Genomic DNA, 20,456 nt, shown 5'->3' on the forward strand with positions numbered 1-20,456 from the left:
CACTAAAGTCCTCTAATGTATGTCACAAATGATCTTAACATTTCTGTCAGTCACTATGTGGACAGCATAGTCTCTGACCATGTTGCATAGGTGAAATTCATCTACACTCTTGGAGCACATTACATCCAGAGTCGTCCCTATTTTGATTTAACAAGCTTCATAAACTATTAACTGAAGTTACTTCCAGGACCCATGGTGGTAGTTTAAGAGACAGGTCACATTGTAGAAGTGACTTTCAGTGTCTCTTAAATCTTCTAAGGTGAAGCCTAAATCTTCTAAGCACAGCACTTTAATTCAAGAATCACACCTCCAATTCCAACCAAGCCTGTTAAAGTCCATGTGAACAAACTTCTGGACAATACAAAGAGGAACAGTTTCAGAGAAGTTAATCCTACAGACTACATAAAGTAGATAGCACAGGAGTTAAGACAGATGGTAAAAGAAAGGAAAGAAATCTCTTCCAGAAGAATTACTTAGACCAAATCCATGCATAATCTTCCTTCTAATAAAGTTCTGTAGCCTCAGCTGATATTTTGTGAATATTTTCTTTTTTATAAAATTATCAATAAGGACTAGAGCAGTGGCACGGTGGTTAAAAATGCCCAGTGCGCTTGCAGAGGACTAGAACTTTGGTTCCCAGCACTGGAATGGGTAGCTCACAAAGGCCTGTAAGTCCAGCTCCAGGGTATCTGACTCCTCTGCCCTCTACAGGAACCTGCACTCATATGCACAAACCGACACATGTAATATTTATTTTAAAACCTTAAAAAATTACTAGCAAAATAATATAAGATATATTCTATATAAGGATGAAAGTTTAAAAATTAAGAGACAACTTTTTTCTGTCAACAGTTAAAAACACAGAAAATTTTGATCTTAAAAATTTTGTAGGTTTACTTAAACTGGGGGAGCAGAAAAGCAAACAAGCTGTGCATTAAGCTAGTGTGATATAACTTTTATTCTACTGAATAATGTGAAGGCAAACTTAAAATGCACTAAAAATATGAAAACGTGATCTATTTGGTAAAACTGTGTCAAAAGTACTCTTGCATATATATGAAATATTCTGTAAGTTAACTTACCACTATTGTACAGTGAACACCAAACAAATCCAAATCAATTTTGTAAAAGAACCTGAAATGAGCAACTGAAACTTTTGATTAACCTAGTCTGTCATAAATTATTATAGCTAAATGCATAACCACATGGTGTATCAGACATCAGTTATAGGAATACACATACGCACAAATATAAATGATATTTTTGTGTGTAAAAACACTATTTACAATTTCTGACTAACAGTCCATGTGGGCTGCAGTTTTACACAAGTCACTTAATCTGAATGAAAGGAATTCTGACAGTCTAAGGACTCGCTTCCCAGAACTCAGGAAATATTATTGGAACATTACCCTCAGCAATGGCTGATTGCTTTCAATGGGAACTACCTAATATTGTTATTTACTTATGAAATAGAAAAAATAACCTCGTTTCCAGTACTATGTTTTAGCCTGTCAAACACTACTATCATCTTCAGCTAATAGGATAAAACTCTTTTGCTCCAATCCTTAATACTAGCTCCAGACAACACATCTTTCCCTTCCCACACCAACTGACAAAGCCTAAAGCTCTAGGAATTAATGGTGTCTGCATATAGTACTTAGTATATATTGGACCAACGAAGGAATGGGAGAGGAAAACAGGTTCAAGTAGAGAAATCTAGAGGTCAGAGAATTGCAAACACAGATAAAGAGAGAACTGGTTACTCTGAAAATATTAACTGGTAAAATATAAGCTCTTTCACATTTTACCAAATAACAATGACTTCAAGAAAACAACAGCACCAAGAGCAAACATTTCCTAGAAAACCAGTGTCACTGACTCAAAAACAAAACAAAACAAAACCAAAAACAACTAATTCTGAATTCTGCTTAAAAAGGGGGAGGGGGGTGTCAGAATTGACAATCAATTGGATGGGTGATTCAGTAGGGAAATTAAATTACTCAAATTCATAAACCCGATTCAGTGTCCAACTACAAAGGAAAAATAGTTAACTTTATTAATGCTGTTTTTCCAGCATTTCTGATTTAGAAAAATCATTCATTATGAAATATCAAAATACTTCATTCTCCTGATTATACCCTACCTGTTTACATAGTGCCCATCTATTTACATAAGGTGCGAGTTTCCAGACATTGACATTCTACCTCAGTTGTATACTAGAGATACAAATCAGCTGTCTATCAGTTGTCTACATGAAGGATTCTGAGGCCCTCAAGATCTCCAGGACAAAGTTACTAAACTCGGACAATACTATTATGGTCCTTCTTTTCTTCACTGCAAGAGGTACGTCAGGAAAAGCCTGTTTCAAAAGTGATGACAAAGCCCCCTTTCCCTCCCACACCAACAGAATGCTTAAGAGCCTCTGAAGGGAATTTTACTTTAAAAATCGGCTCCACTGCTGGTTTGTCTGTTTGACTTCTACCTGTTACTGTAGCGACATGAGCAAGTATGTCCAGTTTCTCTGTTACAACAGGACGTTTTAATTGCCTGCCACTGGCTATCTGATCGAGGCATGACATCCCAAGTTAAACTCCCATCTACTCAACACCGCAAGCCTATGACTCAACGTTAACACCAGGAGAAAAAGTTTCTGAAGAGAAAGAAAACGTTTGCTGTCGCTGAAGGCGTACGAGTCTGGGTGGCGGCTATTCCTGGGGACTACCTTGGCTGAGAAATGGAAGGAGAAGTAGGGGTCCGGCTCGTGCTGTGGACGGCCCTCCAGAGAAGTGGGGGGACGATTCTGAACAAGGGCGGGTAAAGTGCTTAGGAGGCTTGCAGGATCAAAGATGCTATAAATACTATGCTCTGGGCCGTAGTGTTTTGCCACTGGGCATCTCGTGGCATCTCTGTCAGTGAGTGGGGCAGGCGGGTGGCAAGACGGCTCCTGACGGAGGACGGGGCAGGGGCGGACCGGAGCCCTCACCACCGGGAAGAGCCAAGCCGGGTCGTTCTGGAAACCACAAGCCCAAAGTTACACACACACGCCCCACGCGAGGGGTGAGGCGGCGGCGGCGGCGCGCATCCCCTCAGGGCCGCGGCTCACAGGCCGGCGCGGAGGCCCCCGGGGCGGCCCGGGCGCGGGGAACGGCCCGGGAGGCGGCCGCGCCGGCCCGCGCCGCCCCGTTGCCGGGAAGGCTCGCGCCCCGCCACCGGCGGCCGTGGGGGAGGGGGAGGCCGGCCGCGGCCTGTTGGAGGAGTTCAGCCCCGGCCTCGCGTGCGGCTCCCGGCCGCGGCTCCGGTCCCGGGCGCCGAGGACCGACTCACCGGAAAGGCCCGGATCCGCATCTTGGTGTCCTTCCGGCTCCCCGTGCCTTTGCTCAGATTCGACATGGTGCTCGGCCCCTCCCCGGCGGCGGCGGCGGCGGCTGCGGCTCGCACTCCGAGGCGCCGGTGTCACATTGAAGGCGGGAGGGCGGCCGCGGGGCTCGGCGGGGGACGGCGGCGCGGCCCCCGGGCTGGGCTGGGCGGCGGGCCGGCCCCTGGGCGGCCGCGGCGGCGGGGGAGGCGGCTCGGGCTCCGCCGGGGGCTGCGCTGGCGCGGCGGCTCCGCGGGCTTCCCCTCGCGCCGGGCTCGGCTCCCTTTATCGCGCTTCTCCGCGATGGCGGCGGCGGCGGCGACGGACAAACATCTCACTGCGCAGGCCGAACGTCCTCCTCCTCCTCCTTCTCCTCCTCCGCCTCAGCGAGACGAGATCCGGCCCAGAGGGTGGAGGGGGGAGGAGGGAGGGAGGAGAGCGGAGAGTGGAGAGATGGGGGAGGGGGCGGGAAGACGGGAGGGGAAGCGGGAGGCCGCGGCGGGCACGTCAGATCTCGCGAGATCAGGGCGGGCGCGCGCGGCCGGGGGCGGGGCGGGGCGGAGCCCGGGAAGGGAGGGCGCCGGGAGAAGCCGGGGCACAGAGCTGGGATTGAAGGCGGCCGGCGCCTTGGGGGCGGGGAAATGGGCGGGGCCCGGGGGGACAGTAGGCGTAGGCCGGGTTTTCAAAAGAGGAGCGTCGGACCCCCGTGAGGCGGAGGCGGCTGCTGATTGGTGGGGTGCAGGGCTGGCGTGTCACGTGGGCGGTGGGCGGGGGAAGTTCCGGGAGCAGAGCCGGGAGTGTTCTGTTGTGGGCTCGCCGCGCTGAGCTCTGCAGGGGCGGCTTGCAGGTAGTCCTGGGAAAGGGCGTGTGGTGTGAGTGGGCCGGTTCCACGCCCCAGAACCGTTCCTGTGTTTTTCTAGGGCACGTGGCCGAGGGATGGGTCCTTGAGCCCCAGCCAGGGACCTGCAGGGTTAGCGCCCGCGTTACCCGCGGAAAAGAAACTGATACCTTGTATTTAGCTCGCTGTTGCAACGCCTCAGAGTTGACCCAGCCAGGCTTTCTCAACACCGCGCAAGCTCCTGCGTTTGTTGATTAATGGGTGTTTTCAGGAGGATCCGGAGCCCACTGATGTTAAAATCCGGTTTTTGTTTGTACTGAAATAAAACAAGTGCCCAGTGCAGTCCATCATTTTAATAATTTATGTTAAACGTGATAGACGCCTGCCAAGCAAATCGCCTGTACCATTGCCAAGAGCAGCGTAAATCATTAAAACCAAAATCACCGTGAAATTAAGTTTGCAAGTTATTTTTTGTTTATTGGGGGCTCCTTTTAGCATCCTTTAGTCGAAATGTGGAGTTCGACTGCCTTTTGCTTTTAATTTAGTATGAATCCTAGTTCCTAGTTTACTTACTTGATGTTTGCAACTCTGTAGGGAAATCCGAGTTTCTCCCCAAATTTCTGATCTTCCCATTTTAAATGAGTTGTTGTTGGGGTGAGCATCTGCATTTGAAAGCTGAGCTTTAAATATTTTTTTTAAAATAGAAAACTTAATAAAGCTTGTTTATGCTTGAATTGGCCCTAAATTATTTGTGATGGCTAAGCGTACTGAGTTATTTATGTTCTCAGGCTTTTAGTCGTTGAAATGCTTCCTTTAAAAAATAAACTTAAAAAAATGCTTACTAATTGAAACAAGTTTAAGGAGAATGGGTATTTTCAGGAGGATCCGGAGCCCACTAAAAAAAACAAACAAACAACATTAAGAACAGGTTAATCTGGTGAGTCATGGTGCACACCTTTAATCCCAGCATCTGGGAGGCAGAGGCAGGCCGAATTCTGAGTTCAAGGTCAGCCTGGTCTACAAGTGAGTTCCAGGACAGCCAGGGCTGCACAGAGAAATCCTATCTTGAAAAAAAGAAAGAGCTCTGACAAACATAAGTATTGCATACGAGTTTATAACACACACAGGATGTCGTATGTCGACATCCATATAGTCACATAGTCACGCATACAACAATAATAAATGAAATTTTAACATTTAAATGCCATCACAGCAGCTGCCCAGGACATGCCAGCTATTATCGAGTTATTCGTTAAAGTGGATGTTAACCTACCCTCCTAAAACATAAGCAAATATGTGTATGCTTTTATAAAATGGATCGTATCTGAAAGCCAGTCTGCAGCTCAGATGCCACAAACCATGACAACATTTTTCAGAAAGCTGGCAAGCCCTTATAATGTGACCAATTTCACTTTGTCAAGCAGAAAGGAACAGGCAGATGGCTGAGATGACTAGACAAGCAGTCACCAAGCTGAGGATCCGAGTTTGATGCCCAGGGCCATGTAGGTAGAAGGAGAGAACTGACTCAAAAGTTGTCCTCTGTCTTATACATACACTGATTAATTAATTGAGGTTTGTTTGTTTTACTACTCAGTGTGACAGTGAAGTTAAAATTGCAGGAAATTAGATGTATCATATTAAGCAGGGTCACACAATTTCAGAAAGAAAGAAACTGCATGTTCTCAGAAGGAGAATCTAGCCAGTAATATTTGCAATATATAGGCATTTGCTTGTCTACATTTTTTTTTTAGACAAATGAGTACAAAAAAAGAAGAAAGGCTGAATATAAGGGTATTAGGAAGGTCTGAATACAGGTAATGGACACATGTTATGAAGAAGATATAAAGCTAATTTTATTTTTGGTTCTATCACTTTTTTCTTTTGATGGTAAGTGCAAAAATAGGCTCAGTAGTATTAAAAGTCTAAAATTTAATGTGAAACTCTACAGTTTCCATTCTGAATGCCAATTCTAACTATAGAAGTTCACCAAGTCTTATGAATATGATGTTTTTATTGATTTACAAGTTAAAAAAAAAAGCTGGGTATAGTGGCACATAGCTTTGATTCCAGCATGTGGGAGGCAGAGGTAGGAGAATCTCTGTGACTTCAAGGCCAGCTTAGTCTACAAAGTAAGTTCCAGGACAGCCAGGACTACACAGAGAAACCCTGTCTCAAAAAAATTACAAGAAGAACCATCTCCACATTTTTAATAAACAAAATATATTTTAACTATGAAATTGGGAAGATTAAATTTTGAATAGGAGGGGTTGGGGATTTAGCTCAGTGGTAGCGCACTTGCCTAGCAAGCGCAAGGCCCTGGGTTCAGTCCTCAGCTCTGGAAAAAAAAAAAAAAGACAAAATAACAAAAAGACCAAAAAAAAAAAAACAAGGTAAATTTTGATTTTGAATAGGAATAGGAACTGTTCTCTACATTGATAGATTTAGCCTTATGAAAAATAGTACATTGCCCTAATCTTTCTCTTGTGTGTGTGTGTGTGTGTGTGTTTCTTTGGCTGTCCTGGACTGTCTTTGTAGACCAGATTGGCTTTGAAATCACAGAGATCCACCTGCCTCTGCCTCCCTGAGTGCCAAGATTTCAGGCGTGCACAACTGAGCCTATTTCTCTTTTTTACATGAATCTGGGAAAGCACCAAAAGCCAGACTAGAGGAATTAACTTCCTCTCTTTTCATTTGTAAAGCTATATACTCACTTTCATTTGTTTTACAAACACAGATCTTCATGTTTATGTTACTTAAGCAAAATTTAGGTGCATTTAAAAGAACCACAACAAAACTATTTCTTATATTTGAGCTACAAAGAAAATACAAAAATGCTTCAAAGTTAATCTCATTGAGAAATTTGCTGATTTATTTGTTCATTTATTCAAGCATTTACTAACTTGCTACTATATATGTGAAGAACTAGAGTAAATAAATTGAGAGACACCATCACGAACCATAAAAGTTCTTTTTTACATCTCAAAATTAGAAACCACAAACCCAAATTGAAATAAGCAGTAACTTTTATATATTTCAGTCCAGAGGTCAGAGTTTTTTTTTTTTTTCTTTCTTTCTAGGGAAGCAGACTCCTCAAAATGTATATGAAGGAACTTCTCAGCCTCAGTAGACTAGTCTTCCATGCCCTATGGTGGTCCCTGACTTGTAGATGGAAGATGACCTTTCAGGATGCTATCTTTTGTGCGGGCAGCCCGCTTCTCAGCAGAGCAGGCACACTGCAATAGGAACACACTAGATTTTGCATGCCTGACAGTTATTATTCCTGCTCCTGCTGACAGGGTCCTGACACAGGGAAACAGTGGCCTGTTTTCATTATCCACAGGGACGTGCAGCCAGACAGGTCAGGCCAGGCAGCTGGGTAGGCCAGCCCCTCTTCTGAGTCCCAGTCTGTAAAAAGCACCATAAGGTGTGAAGAGCCTGTAAAAGGGGATAATAGCCTCTTCCTGGCCATGAGTTTCTAGGTATCCAGGAAACCAAGCCACTGTAATCACTGCTGCAGACTCGCATGTTTGATTGTAAAGATATTGGTTATTAAATCAGCTCATAGCCTACCAATTCAATTAGAATTTAATGGTTTTGAACAGACCAAGACCATGGTAAGGGAAGTTGTATACTTTTCAGGTTAGAAGACATAGAGAGTCCCAGCTCCTTGCATGAAGGGGCTAGTTCTTTGTCTCCTTAATAACTATTACTATTACAGGTCATTGGATGTGGAGTTGTTCAGATGCCTGGTCACCGCATGTATACATGCACTGTGAGATGTCATGTTATTAAAGGGAAATAAAAGTAGATGGTCCGTTGGCAAACTAACCACTTAAACCTGACCAGGCAAGAACTGTGCATCTTCACTGTGTACTTTTTCCTCTTATATCCTGAGACCAGAAGTGCATGAGACCTACAAGCATAGGAGATAAAGTTAACAGCTTCGACTAGAGAAATCCTACATGCCTGATTACTTCAGAAAAACACATCTTCCTTTCCCATCACACTGTCATGTTAAATGTCATCTTGTGAACAATTCTTGAAACTTTGTCACCGCCCTACATAATGGTCTGTTCGTTCCGCTTTCACCCAGTACGTCAATCTTTTGTAAATAAAAGTATTTATATATTATCTTGGCAAAATATAAATTCTCAATTAAGATTCCAGACATTGGACCCATTTTTAAGAATAAAAACTTACTTATTAGCATAGGGTGTGGGAGCACAAGGACATGTGTGCAATAATCTATGTGTGGAGATGACAGGCAGCTTCATGAGTCACTTCCTTCCTTCACCTTTATGTGCATTCTGGGGTTCGAACTCAGGTCCCCAGGCCTGTGTAGCCAGTGCTCTTTTACCTGTTGAAATCTCATGCTGGCTTCCACATGATTTCATTTTGAAGGAAAATAATTTCCTCCTACCAATAACATTGTAACTGTAACCATCCCAAGAAGCCTCCAGGGGACAATTATGAATGTGAACTGCTTTCATTCATGACAGCTAAAGTATACGTTGAAATTCATTGCTCATCAGCTCATTCTTTGTAAGGTAATTTTGGAGCTGAGATACAGCATGGTGCCAGAGAGCCATAAAAGCAAATAGTCTCAGTTTTATTCTACATTTAGTAATTGTATAAACTAGCAACCAATAAATGTAATAAAATAACGTTATCCTTAAACTTCTTCAATAAGCTCTTGTCTTTATCATTCAGTGTGAAACCGAATGCCTAATTCTTCTACCTAGAGATGGCAGAAATCATGTGAGTGAATTAAAGCATCCCTGGTAGGAAAAAATTAACAGTAACTGTAAATTACAAGCAGTAAAAGACATCAAAATCGACAGAGTCATATCTAGTCCTCAATTAGTATAATGAAATAGTTCCTAGAGAAAAGTTGATTCTATGCCACCCTCATTCTGGATCCTCTCATTCTTTCATGGCTGTTTTTTGTTGTTGTTGTTGTTTTGTTTTGTTTTAGTAAAGGAACCACTGAATGGGCAGTTCTCAGATGGTGGTAACATGGACATCTTGTTATAATGAATCTGACAATTTTACGTCTAACTGAGTTCAAAACAAACAAAAGACCAAACAGTGTTTATGGGTATGTTAGCAGTGGTGCTTCTCTGTGGCTGAAGTTCTCATTGAACAGTGCCTATCCCTACATGAACCTCCCAGTTTCTTCCAACAACTACTTCAGATGCTTGGATTGTTAATGTGGTTACGCGTCTGGCTAAATTAGTTATGAACAGTGGTGGCAGTGGTGTTTGTTCTCGGGGGGAGGAAGTGCTTCTTATTAGCACCCCCATCTTTTGTGTTAGGGAGAATTTCTGACTGGGGATAGTCATAGCAGATAGCAGTTCTCACCTCCAACCATGTTAGCCAGAGTGGCTTGACTGATCCTTCTGTGTAAGGATGTGCACAGGTGATACAGGTAATCAGATCCGTTCCTAAAAACTTGAGTAGATGGCAGAAGGGCACAGGTAGTCGAACACTGAGGGGCAGTGGCAGTGAATAAGTTAGTCTCTGCCTGCTGGATGGCTTTCACTGTTGCTTGCTCCTCAGCTCCTCAGCTCCTCATGCTTGCACAGCCAGTAATCTTACCCACTGAGCCATGTCTCCAGAGCCCTGAAGTACTCGTGCCCAGACCTACCTCCTTCCTTCCTTCCTTCCTTCCTTCCTTCCTTCCTTCCTTCCTTCCTTCCTTTCTACTTTCCTTCCTTTCTTTCCTTTTTCCTTCCCTTCCTTCTTGCTTTCCTCCATGCCTTCCTTCTTTCCTTTCTTCCTTTTGTTTGAGCAACTTATTTACCACTGTTTTGGATGAATTTAGCACAGTTGCCACTTCATGTTATGTCATGATGGGTAGGTATATAGGAGGTTTAAAAGTTAAACTAGCCAGGCAACTGTTCTGAATATCAATAACAGGTGTTTCTGTAAACACCAAAAATTAGTAATTAGTTTATGATTATTTGACAGCAATAGATTAGATGAGTAACCAGAGAAAATACATCAAATGAAATGATTAATACTGTCCATGAAAATTATAGTGTATCTGAATCAGCTGAACTGCTTTCCATACCAAGACAGAAAACCCAACTCTGACTGGTGTGAGAACAATCAGATCATCTTACATATCAAGAATGCAGAGTCAGCTAGGAATTCAGATGTAGTACATTTAGGTTCTAGCTCAAGTTTGTGACAATTTTGAGAGACTAGCCTCCTCCACTGGCTAGTGGCAAGGTAGTTATAGTTACAATATATATCATTTATCTGCTCATTAACTTGAAGCAAGACCAGTGGTTCTCAACCTGTGGGTAGCAACACCTTTGGGGTCGAATATCAAGTTCCTGCACATTAGATATTTACATTTCAATTTACAACAAAACCAAATTACATTTATGAAGTAGCAGTGAAATAATCTTATAGTTAGGGGTCACCACACCATGAGGAACTGTATTAAGGGTGCAGTACTAGGAAGGTTGAGAACACTAGGCTAGAGGAAGAGAGACTTACTCTTAACTGGGGCTGTGAGCAGGGAATGGTTCCCAGAGGCAGACCTTGAGACACGGCTATGGCTCATTGGCCAAGACTAGGTTACATGACTAATCTATCTCATTAGGTAGCAGGAGGAATAAACATGAGTAATTGTAGTCACTGGAAAGGAATAGGTCTTACAAGCAGACCACTATCACATAATAATAGGTCACACATTTACACACTATCTCCTTTTGAGGAGATGTCACGTGGCAACTAATGTGTGGAAGGGTGTGTGTGTGTGTGTGTGTGTGTGTGTGTGTGTGTGTGTGTTAAATTGAGTGGTTAGCTAATGACAGTGCATGATATCAGGCCCAACTACACTGAAAGGAGAGCTTTCGTATACAAATGATAATACCAAGAGAAATACCTAACAGCCAAAACCCACAAAAAGGTAAAATCTACCACACAGAGATGACAAAAAGTGAAACCTACCATATAAAGATGACACAACTGTGTATGTTTTCCCAGACAGGCTTCTCTTTCAGAGGCACTTAGCAAAATCTTATTCCCATTTCCTTTTGTCATGTGACCTCTAGACTAGTGTAGCTAGAGGCAAATGGAAACAGCATAGTTGTGCCACACCCTAATTTGAAAGATGGTAAAGAGGACTCTTTTGCCCACTTCTGTTAAAAAAAAAATCTATTTTAAACAACTTGTAAATTAAAAAAAAAAAAAAAACAAACACACCTAGATTAATGAAGCCACCCAAATAAGCCCAAACCCAAAGTCTATACATCTCAGTGAACTTGTTTACAATTACAATAGATAGCTACTCTGAAATATTTAGACTTGATTGATTCAAAACCACGTGCTGGTTATTCCAAAACCATTCAGATGCTTGAGGTTGTCCTACTGCCATGTTTTCCAAAAGATGTAGTCAGTAAACTTTCCTTTGGAAATGTGTAAATAGTCCAGGTCAGCTCTAGTCTCAATTTGTGGCTTCCTTGAAGAAGAGAATAGCTCACTTCCTAAAAGTAAAACAACATATAGTTGCTGGTGCTCTTTTTTGGGTAGACCTTTATGACGGAAAGGAGAGGTATCATGTTTGAACATGCAACCCATGCCTCTCTCTTGACAGCTTTGTCTGCTTCTTCCTCACAACCACTGCAGTTGAGTATGCTTATCATGGTGGTGAAGATTGTGGAGAGATGCTTTGTTATTTATCGAAAAACATGTTTTTACCTTGGCCTTCACCTTGAGACCAAGAAAAGAGGAAGTTTCTCCAAGCTCCTTAAAACTTGTTCCTGAAGAGTTTAAGTTAGTCTGGGTGACTCCATTTTGAAATGAGAAGTCATGTTGACCTGGAGCTGAACTCAGGTACCAGGAAATATTGCAGAATGTGCACTCGGCAGAAAACAAAGTTAACTCTCCTAGCAACAGCCTCCAGGAAATATCACAGAATAAATACTTGATAGAAAATACAGACAATCTCCCTGGCAACAATCAATGAAAATCAGTTGGGAAAATTCTTCCTAACATTCCAGGTGTAGTTTAGAAGAATGGCAATTGTAACTATGTAGAAGGTCACCTCGCCCCTATGACTTTTACCCAATCTTGTAACATCAAGGCATGAACCCCCCTCATTGCTGTCAAGGAATCCCCCTGCTTTCGGTTTTTCCCTTTAAAAACCCTGCTCACCCAGGGCTTGGGGGCCCACTTCTCTACTGCTGTGTCAGTGAGACGTGGGTCCCGAGTTCGATTGCTCTTGTAATAAAGCTCTCTTGCTCTTGCATTGAGTTGTCTCCTGATGGTCTCTGAAGGTCTCATGGTCCTGGCATAACATTCCAAGTTCCTTAAAACTTGTTTGTGTGACCTTGGACCATATCAACTATAGGGAAGTAGTTTTAGAAAACAAGTTTGGCAGTTCCACAAACTTCTTTCTTGTATTGGTGTGACTTGTTTTTGCTTTACCTATAAAAAAGGAATTATGGAATAAAGTCCCACTGCAGTCTTACTGACAGCCCTCTCCAGCTGATCCCGTGTGTATTATGACTTGCTTTAATTATTTCAATCCTCCCTCCCCCCTCAGGAACTGTTCAACTCTGCTGGCAGTCTCCGGCAGGAGATGCCATAGGATGGTGGGATAAAATGCATAACATTTGGGGGTCAAAAACAGGGGTTATCTCAAACATTTTGTGCCTACCTACAAGTCACATCATAGATGCTGCTTCATAAACAGAAGAGGAGGATAAGGAGGAAGAGGCAGCAGAGGCAGCGGTTGTAGCAGCTACTCATATTTAAGAGGCTGATGGAGTCCTTTGATGCACTTTTGAGTGACAGGTTCAAAATGTAGTAATAGACATAGCTTAACAAAGTAAGGCAGTTTTCCCAGGCTCATACAACAAGCCTGTAGGTTGGAACCCCAGCAGGAAGTGTGCAAGCCTTTAGCAAGCTCTTAACCTCTTTAATGGATCATCCCCTTGCTCTGAAAAAAGACTGTGATCCAGATTGAATTTAGCATCAATACACTCTATTGCTGAATTTCCAGATTGAATTTAGCATTAATACACTATGTGGCTGAATCTAATGACCAGAACCTCAGAAACATGATCAGTTGATCTAGTGAGATAAAAGACATGATTGTGAACAGATGAAGTCAATGAGATGGGGACATCGGAAAAGAGCAACATACTATCAGCTGAAGGAAACACCTGTGGGCCTGATTTGGGGTTGGGATGTATTTTGTGCAGTCAGTCAGTTTTCATGCTATTTGCATCCTTGTGCATTTCCATTTTCACTCTTAGGATTCTTATTCACAAAGACAATCTCTGTATACTGAAAACTCCAAGCTAAGGTGAGAAGATGCAGTTTCATTGAGTATATTCTCAGCATATTAGGGAAAGGATGTAAGTTTTCAAGTTTTGGAGCAAAATGAATTTAATTTAAAAAATAGATGAATCTGAGTAGGCTATATATGCTTAATTGATGTTTTTCTCACTAACTACAATAATGTTTTTTTTTTTTCTTACTGAAGACTGTGCATTTTATGGATTTGAACAAATTGCACGAGCCCAGATGGGAAAATTGCAAAAGAGAATCTTGATGTGGTTCAGCTGACCTATAAGAATGCTCTTCAACATCAGAATTTCAATCTCTCTCTCTCTCTCTCATTCCATCCCTCTCTCTCTCTGTTTCTGACTCTCTCATGTTTGTGTGTATGTGTGTGAGAGAGAGAGGTGTGCGCACACGTGTTTGAGTACAGGTGTGCATGCCACAGCATGTGTGTTGAGGTCAGAGGACAAGCTCAGCCATCAAACCTCACTTTTCACCTTGTTCGGGTCATGGTCTTGTTAGCTTTTGTATATGCCAGACTTAGTGGTCTATAGGCTTCTGGGGGTCGCTTGTCTCCATCTCCTGTGTTCAAGTTGGATCCTTGGGGTTACAGATGCTCACTGCCTTCTTGGGCCTCATGAATCTGAACACCAAGCTCCTCGCCTTGATGGTCATGTACTAACCCTCTGAACCTGTGAGCAAGGTCCCAGTTAAGTGCTCTGTTCCTTAGCTTAGGGTTTCTCACCTACTATACAACACTACGTATTCACCTGCCTACACTCATTTGCATTACCTACTGGAAACAAGCAAGCGTTGGTTGCCAATGCAAATGCAGATGCTACCTACAGAGTATAAAGCCCTCTCTCCCTGATCCAGGGGCCTCATGTTGTCCAGCAGCCTTTTTTAAATTGTGGCATGCAAATCCACTAGCCAGTGTTTATATTCATAATCAAATTGACTGTGTTTGGATTCACTTGTGGAACAAACCTCTGGGCATATCTGAAAGTTCCTAACCAATAGAGGAGGGAAGACTCACCGTAAATAAGGGTGGCACCATTGCAGAGGTTGGGAGTCTAGGATGAGTAAAGGGAAGGGCAGGGCATAGCAAGATAGCTATGGTAAAGACACTTGCCCCCAAGCCTTAACAACATGATTTTGAGCCTTGGGGCCCACAGATGAAAGAGAACAGACTCTTTCAAGTTGTCCTGCACTTATATGTCTTTATGTATATACACATGGCTACACACACACACACACACACACACACACACGAATGAATATTTAAGTGAAATATGGGGCTGGAAAGATTATTCATAGGTTAAGAGTTCAGTTTCTGACACCCATGATGGGTAGCTCATAGCTGCCTGTAACTCCAGCTCCAGAAAATATGACGCCCTCTTCTGGCCCCTGTGGACCCCTGCACATACATGCCACAGAACACAGATACACAAAAAAAAGAAAAAATAAATCTAAACACACACACACATGCAGAGAGAGCGAGAGAGAGAGAAAGAGAGAGAGAGAGAGAGAGAGAGAGAGAGAGAGAGAGAGAAAGAGAGAGAGAGAGAGAGAGGCAAGCACCAGCGTTCATTACTTTCTGTTTCCTGACTGCAGAGGCAATCTGTTCAGCCTCTTAACACCCCTGATGCTGTGCCTTCTCTGTGAAGATGAATCGTACCCTTGAACTGGAAGTTGAAATAAACCCATCCTTTCTCAGGTTATTTGTCACAGCGTGAAGAAAAATAACTAATACAGACCACGAGGAGTCAAAGTTCAGATTTTTCTTGGATCTTGACAATAAGTTATATGTCATATGAGGACAAAGGTTCTTCTCCCTGTCATTTCTTGAGAGACTTTTTTGAACATATGCACTAGATTTTGGAAAATAGATAACATTTTACAGTGATAACACAGAGCACACAGATCGGCTACCCTAGTTTAATCCTGGCTAGAGCCCTCTTTAAGTTTCTGTTCTGTCAGAAATTAACCCTGAGACAATAATTTGACTGTAATGACCTTAGAAATCATGGCTACATAGGGAGAAAGTAAGAAAGAGAATAGAGTCCGGAAAGATGGCTCTGTGGTTAAGAGTATATACTGCTCTTACAGAGGACCTGGGTTCAGTTCCCAGCACTCACTTGGTAGCTCACAAACACCTGTAACTCCAATTCCAGGGCTTCTAATGCCCTCTTTTAGCCTCCACACACGTGGTACACATACATGCATACATGTAAAAACACCCATACAGATAACATAGAAATAAATTTTTAAGAAAGAAAAAAAAAAAAAAAGAAAAGGACTAGAAAGAAGTGGATAAATGATGAATTTCGAAGGAAGTTATAACAGTGGGTAATTCTACTCAAGAACTCTTGGTGGCCAATACAGAATGTGAACTTCAGAGCTTTTCTAGCCATGGGTGAGGGAACTGGGAAATGGTATACCAGATCCTACCTGTCATTGGTTGAGGTCTCCTGGGTTGGGTTTTGATTCTAATCCCGAACTATGGTGATTCCTGCATAGCACAGAGATGGTTGCAAGGGGCCTTGGTGGTTGAAAGTGAAGACTGGGTATGTATCACATGGATAAAGCATAAAGAAACACAGCAGGTGCACTTAATAGCCTTTGCTACATATTTCCTCTTGTGGCATAGTCTTAGGATATTATTCAAAGGTGTTTAATGCTATTTCCCCATTTGTAGGTGGAAACAATAGTAGCACCATTACATAAGGTTGGGGAAAGAATTAAATATTGGAAAAACGGGAAACACTTAAAACAGACTACAGGGTTTCATAAGATCTTAGTAAATGTTGGCTTTTATTACAGAAGAACACAGCACTTATTCCCTGCTTGGTATTTTGTGTGTACTATTCTCTGACATGAGAGTTTGACTTTTAATTCCTTAACATCATGACATTTTATTTTACTAAATGTCTGTGATGGACTCTCGGAGATTCAGTGTGTATTTATTTTTGACATGTGTCAAGGGGCAACTTTGGGTGCCACTTGGGAAGCACCAAGAATGACATATTTAAAGCTAATTCCTATTTAAATTTCCTTAGAGAATTTATGGGGCTAAGCACTCCTGAACTCTTTAATTTAAAGATTTACTGCTCTGTCAGAGAAACTAATTAAAACTTATTTGAAGTGTCAGTAGCACAGTAGCATTAGTCTCCTCTTTTTTTCTTCTGAAATGGAACTGAGAATAGAAAAGACAAGCGTGTTTGTTTGCTGAAGTTGAATGTTTGTGGGTACTTTGCCTACATGTCTTTATGTGAATATGTGTGATTGTTAAGAATAATATAACAATGTAACAGTAGTGACAGATTTGAGTTCTGTTTCTTAGTCCCTGTCAGTTCCCTTTTGGTGAGAGTAGCCTGGGAAATCCCAGGAACCTCCCAATGACTGAAGATTACTGCCTCAGACCAGGCTAGGAAAGTGGTACAGCTAAGAATGATGGCTCTCTCACAGCTCAGGGTCCATCAGCATAATAGAGCAGGCATGTCCCCTCCCTCTTAGATACCCAGGATCCACGACCGTACCCCAACTACCCCATATTCCATGAAATTTTCTCTTTTCTAGGCATACTCCAGAGCAAAACAAATTCTGTCTTTCAACATAAATCACTCTCTTTCTATTCAATACCTCAAAGGCCCCGTTGTTTCTTCTGGGTGAAATATAACATTCAAAAGATCTAGTTCTGGTAAATGATTAATGGTAATAATGAATCCAGCACAGTGCCTGGTACATAAGTGTTTGGGAGAATATAAAACATCTGGTGATTTTTGCAGGACACATATATTCCTACAGGGACAATGTGGAGACATTTCTTCAACCATGGAGAGTGACACCAGACTTTAAAAAGCTCCACTCTCAGACAGAGTTGTGTTTGGGAGTGTGTTGCCCATTTACAAGTCTTTTTAAGTCAGTGACTTTTAAAAAAGAGTTACTATTTTATATGTCTGGGCATTTTGTCTGCATGTATGTGTATGTACCATATATGTGCTGGGTGGCAGCAGATGCCAGAAAAGGGCATTGAATCACCTGGAACTGGAGTTATAGGCAGTTAAAGCTGCCGGGGGAGTGCTAGGAATCAAAGCCAGTTCTTCTGGAAGAGCAACAAATACTCTTAACCACTGAGTCACCTCTCTAGTCCCCTTCTTTATAATTTTGCACACTGTTATAATCAATGCATGCAGTTTAATGAGCGCAGTGTTACAGGCCAAATCTGATGATATATGAGTTTCCTGGAGTCCAAACCGCACTGTTGGTAAATTCAAGGCTTGTCAGAGTTGTTGACTGTTTCTGGGCATCAGTACAAGCCCTGGAAAGAAAGATCAGTTACATGTTTTCTTTAGTAATGACATGAGTTAAATAGTATACCCTCAGATTAAATGTGTCACCTATTCAACAGAGTTCTTGCTTTGATGCTTTTTATGTAAAGTATAAAAACCGGAGAATGTTAACAGCTGCTAAGCTGCCAAATATTATGTTTATACGTTTTACATGCTGAGCAAGCATGTCAGCTGTTTGTCTGACCTAACAGTATTCTCTTCTTGAGAATCCGTTTCCATTGTTTCTAGTAAGTGGACTGCAAATCATATGACAATATACTGCTGATTGCAGTGAACTGGTGGTGAACATGATAGACAGATAAATGCAGGAGAAAGGAGGCTACATAAATCGAGGCCGCGATGGGGGTAGAGTAAGAGAGAGCTCAGTGTATAAAATGTTTGCTATAGAAGTATGATGATCCAAATGTCTATCTCCGGGAGCCTTATAAAAAGCCAGGCACAGTGGAACCTTCTCATAATCTCAGCACTGGAAAGGCAAAGACCAGCAGATCCCAGCAGTTCTGGCCAGGCATTCCAGCCTAATCAACAAGTGCCAGGCCAGGAGACCCGGGCTCAGAAAGCAAGGTGGATGGTAGATAAGGAAGAGTGATACATAAGGTTGTCCACTGTCCTCCTCAGAATGCCCACTGCCGGGCACGCCCACCCCAACCCGCATGTGCCCACAAAAAAAGGTACCAAGACAGAATCCGGTGAGTGGCTCCAGTGAGTCTCGGAAAAGGAGTAACACACATCTTGTTTTCCTCTTGTTGTTGTTTGAGACACACCTTTGTAGAACAGGCTGCCTGGGAGCTTGCCATCAGCACACCGAGGATTCAGACGACAGATGTTCACCATCGCACCAAGCTATGCATCTTGACTCTACAGAGTTTTTCAATTCCTTCTTCTAGTTTGAGAATGGCCTGGAAGTGTTTCCTGCTTGTGAAATAGGTAAATACATAATTTGCCTAACATAGAAAAACCACAGAGCATGATAGAAAAAGATAACCTGTGAGCCGCTGCTTGAGTAATTTTTTTTTTTTTTGGACAATGTCTCACTACGTAGTTTGGCTGTTCTGGAACTCACAGAAATCAGCCTGCCTCTATCTCCTGGGTGTTGGGATTAAAGCCGTGTGCTACCATGCCCTGCTTACTTTTATAATGTAAAGTTTTCTAGAAGCCATGTTTTTAAAAAAAAGAAGAAACTGGTGAAATAAATTTAAATATTATAATCTATCCCAATATATAAAAAATGTTATTTCAATATGCAAGTTAAAATTGTTGAGATATTTGCATTCTCATTTCCATGGTAAATCCCCAAAGTGTGACATGCATTTTGCACTACCACATATATCAATTTAAAAAACCACATTCCACCTGCTTAATTGCCACCTGTGGAAACTGCTGAACTACAAGAATAGTTGGTGAAAACCAGGTGTGGTGGCAGGATTGACGTTTCCTGGTTGTCTTGTATCTAACCTGGCCAGGCATGTTAATTAGATCTTCACCACTTTGACAGATACTTGAGAAAACTTACAAAGAGAAAAGATTTCTTTGGGTTCATGGTTTCAGCCCATGGCTTGCTTACTCATTTCTTCATTCTTGAGGTGACACGGAAACATGATGACATAATCATGTGGCAAAGAAGAGTTGCTTGCTTTATGGCAGCCAGGTGAAAGAGACGGGCCCAGGACAACATACACCCCACCAGCACGCCTCCTGTGACCTCCATATTTCAAATAGGCCCTCACCTCTGAAAGCTTCGTCACTTCCCCATAATAGCATCAAATTATGAATCCTTCAGTGCGTTAGTGTATTGGTTAACTCAGAGCCCTCAGGATCCATTCAGATCTCAAGAAATGGAATCCACCAGCTGAGGACCAAGCCTTTCAAGTGGATATTTCATAGTCAGGCTATAACACCAGGTGACTAGTTTTATGCCAAAAACATGCGAGTCCAAGCTGTTTGTGTCATTTCCAAAATAGCCTGGTTAAGAATCAGTTTGGCGTCTTTACTCTCTTTGTCCCTTTCTACCAGCTTGACAGGAAGGACATGGCAGCCTTCAAAGCCATTTGTGACAGATGGCACAAGAAGGAAGGAGCACATATCCTCTGACTCATTGTTTGGAGGATAGCCTACTATTTACTTTGTATGTTAAGCAAGAAATAATTTTCCTGTCTTAAAACAAATGGTATGTGTTTTATTTCTTTGTTTAAGTGTTAGCCTACCCTACTTAATATACCTGTCTTTTCCTATATTGCTATTAGAATCTTTCTCTATTTCTAGCAGTAAGTGGTACCCTGGACAATGTGTACAAATGGGTACAAGCTCAAGGATGCACACACAAAAACACAGACATTCTCAATGCTATCTGCTTTTTTCGTTGTTTCATTGCCTAATAATGTGTCTGTGTGTGTCTTAGCCCAGGCATGACCAAGCTACGGATTTAGCCTGGAAAAATAGAATTCTTAAAAACAAATCGAGTTAAAAATTCCTAAAACCCTTGTAATGGGGTTGGAGATACAGCTCAGTGGTGGAGTATTTATGTAGCATGTACAAGGTACTGGATTCAGTTCCCAACACTTACTGAAAAAAATTAAAACAAGATAACAGTGGAAAAATCCTTAAAAAC

General features: G+C 42.3%; 1 protein-coding gene across 2 annotated transcripts in view; it reads right to left on the reverse strand.

The window, feature by feature from the left end:
- The window catches only part of Cul3 (cullin 3), a 76,406-nt gene extending 72,606 nt beyond the window's left edge, over nucleotides 1-3,800 (reverse strand). Inside the window, exon 1 of one of the 2 annotated variants that reach the window (XM_060368687.1) lies at nucleotides 3,325-3,800. In XM_060368687.1, the coding sequence (XP_060224670.1) occupies nucleotides 3,325-3,390 (66 nt within the window). In that variant the 5' untranslated portion in view covers nucleotides 3,391-3,800. The remainder of the gene's footprint in view (nucleotides 1-3,324) is intronic. The other variant, XM_060368688.1, reaches the window with a different exon arrangement.
- Nucleotides 3,801-20,456: the final 16,656 nt, after the last annotated feature.

Source organism: Meriones unguiculatus, chromosome 15, assembly GCF_030254825.1.
Source record: "Meriones unguiculatus strain TT.TT164.6M chromosome 15, Bangor_MerUng_6.1, whole genome shotgun sequence".
Taxonomy (NCBI): domain Eukaryota; kingdom Metazoa; phylum Chordata; class Mammalia; order Rodentia; family Muridae; genus Meriones; species Meriones unguiculatus.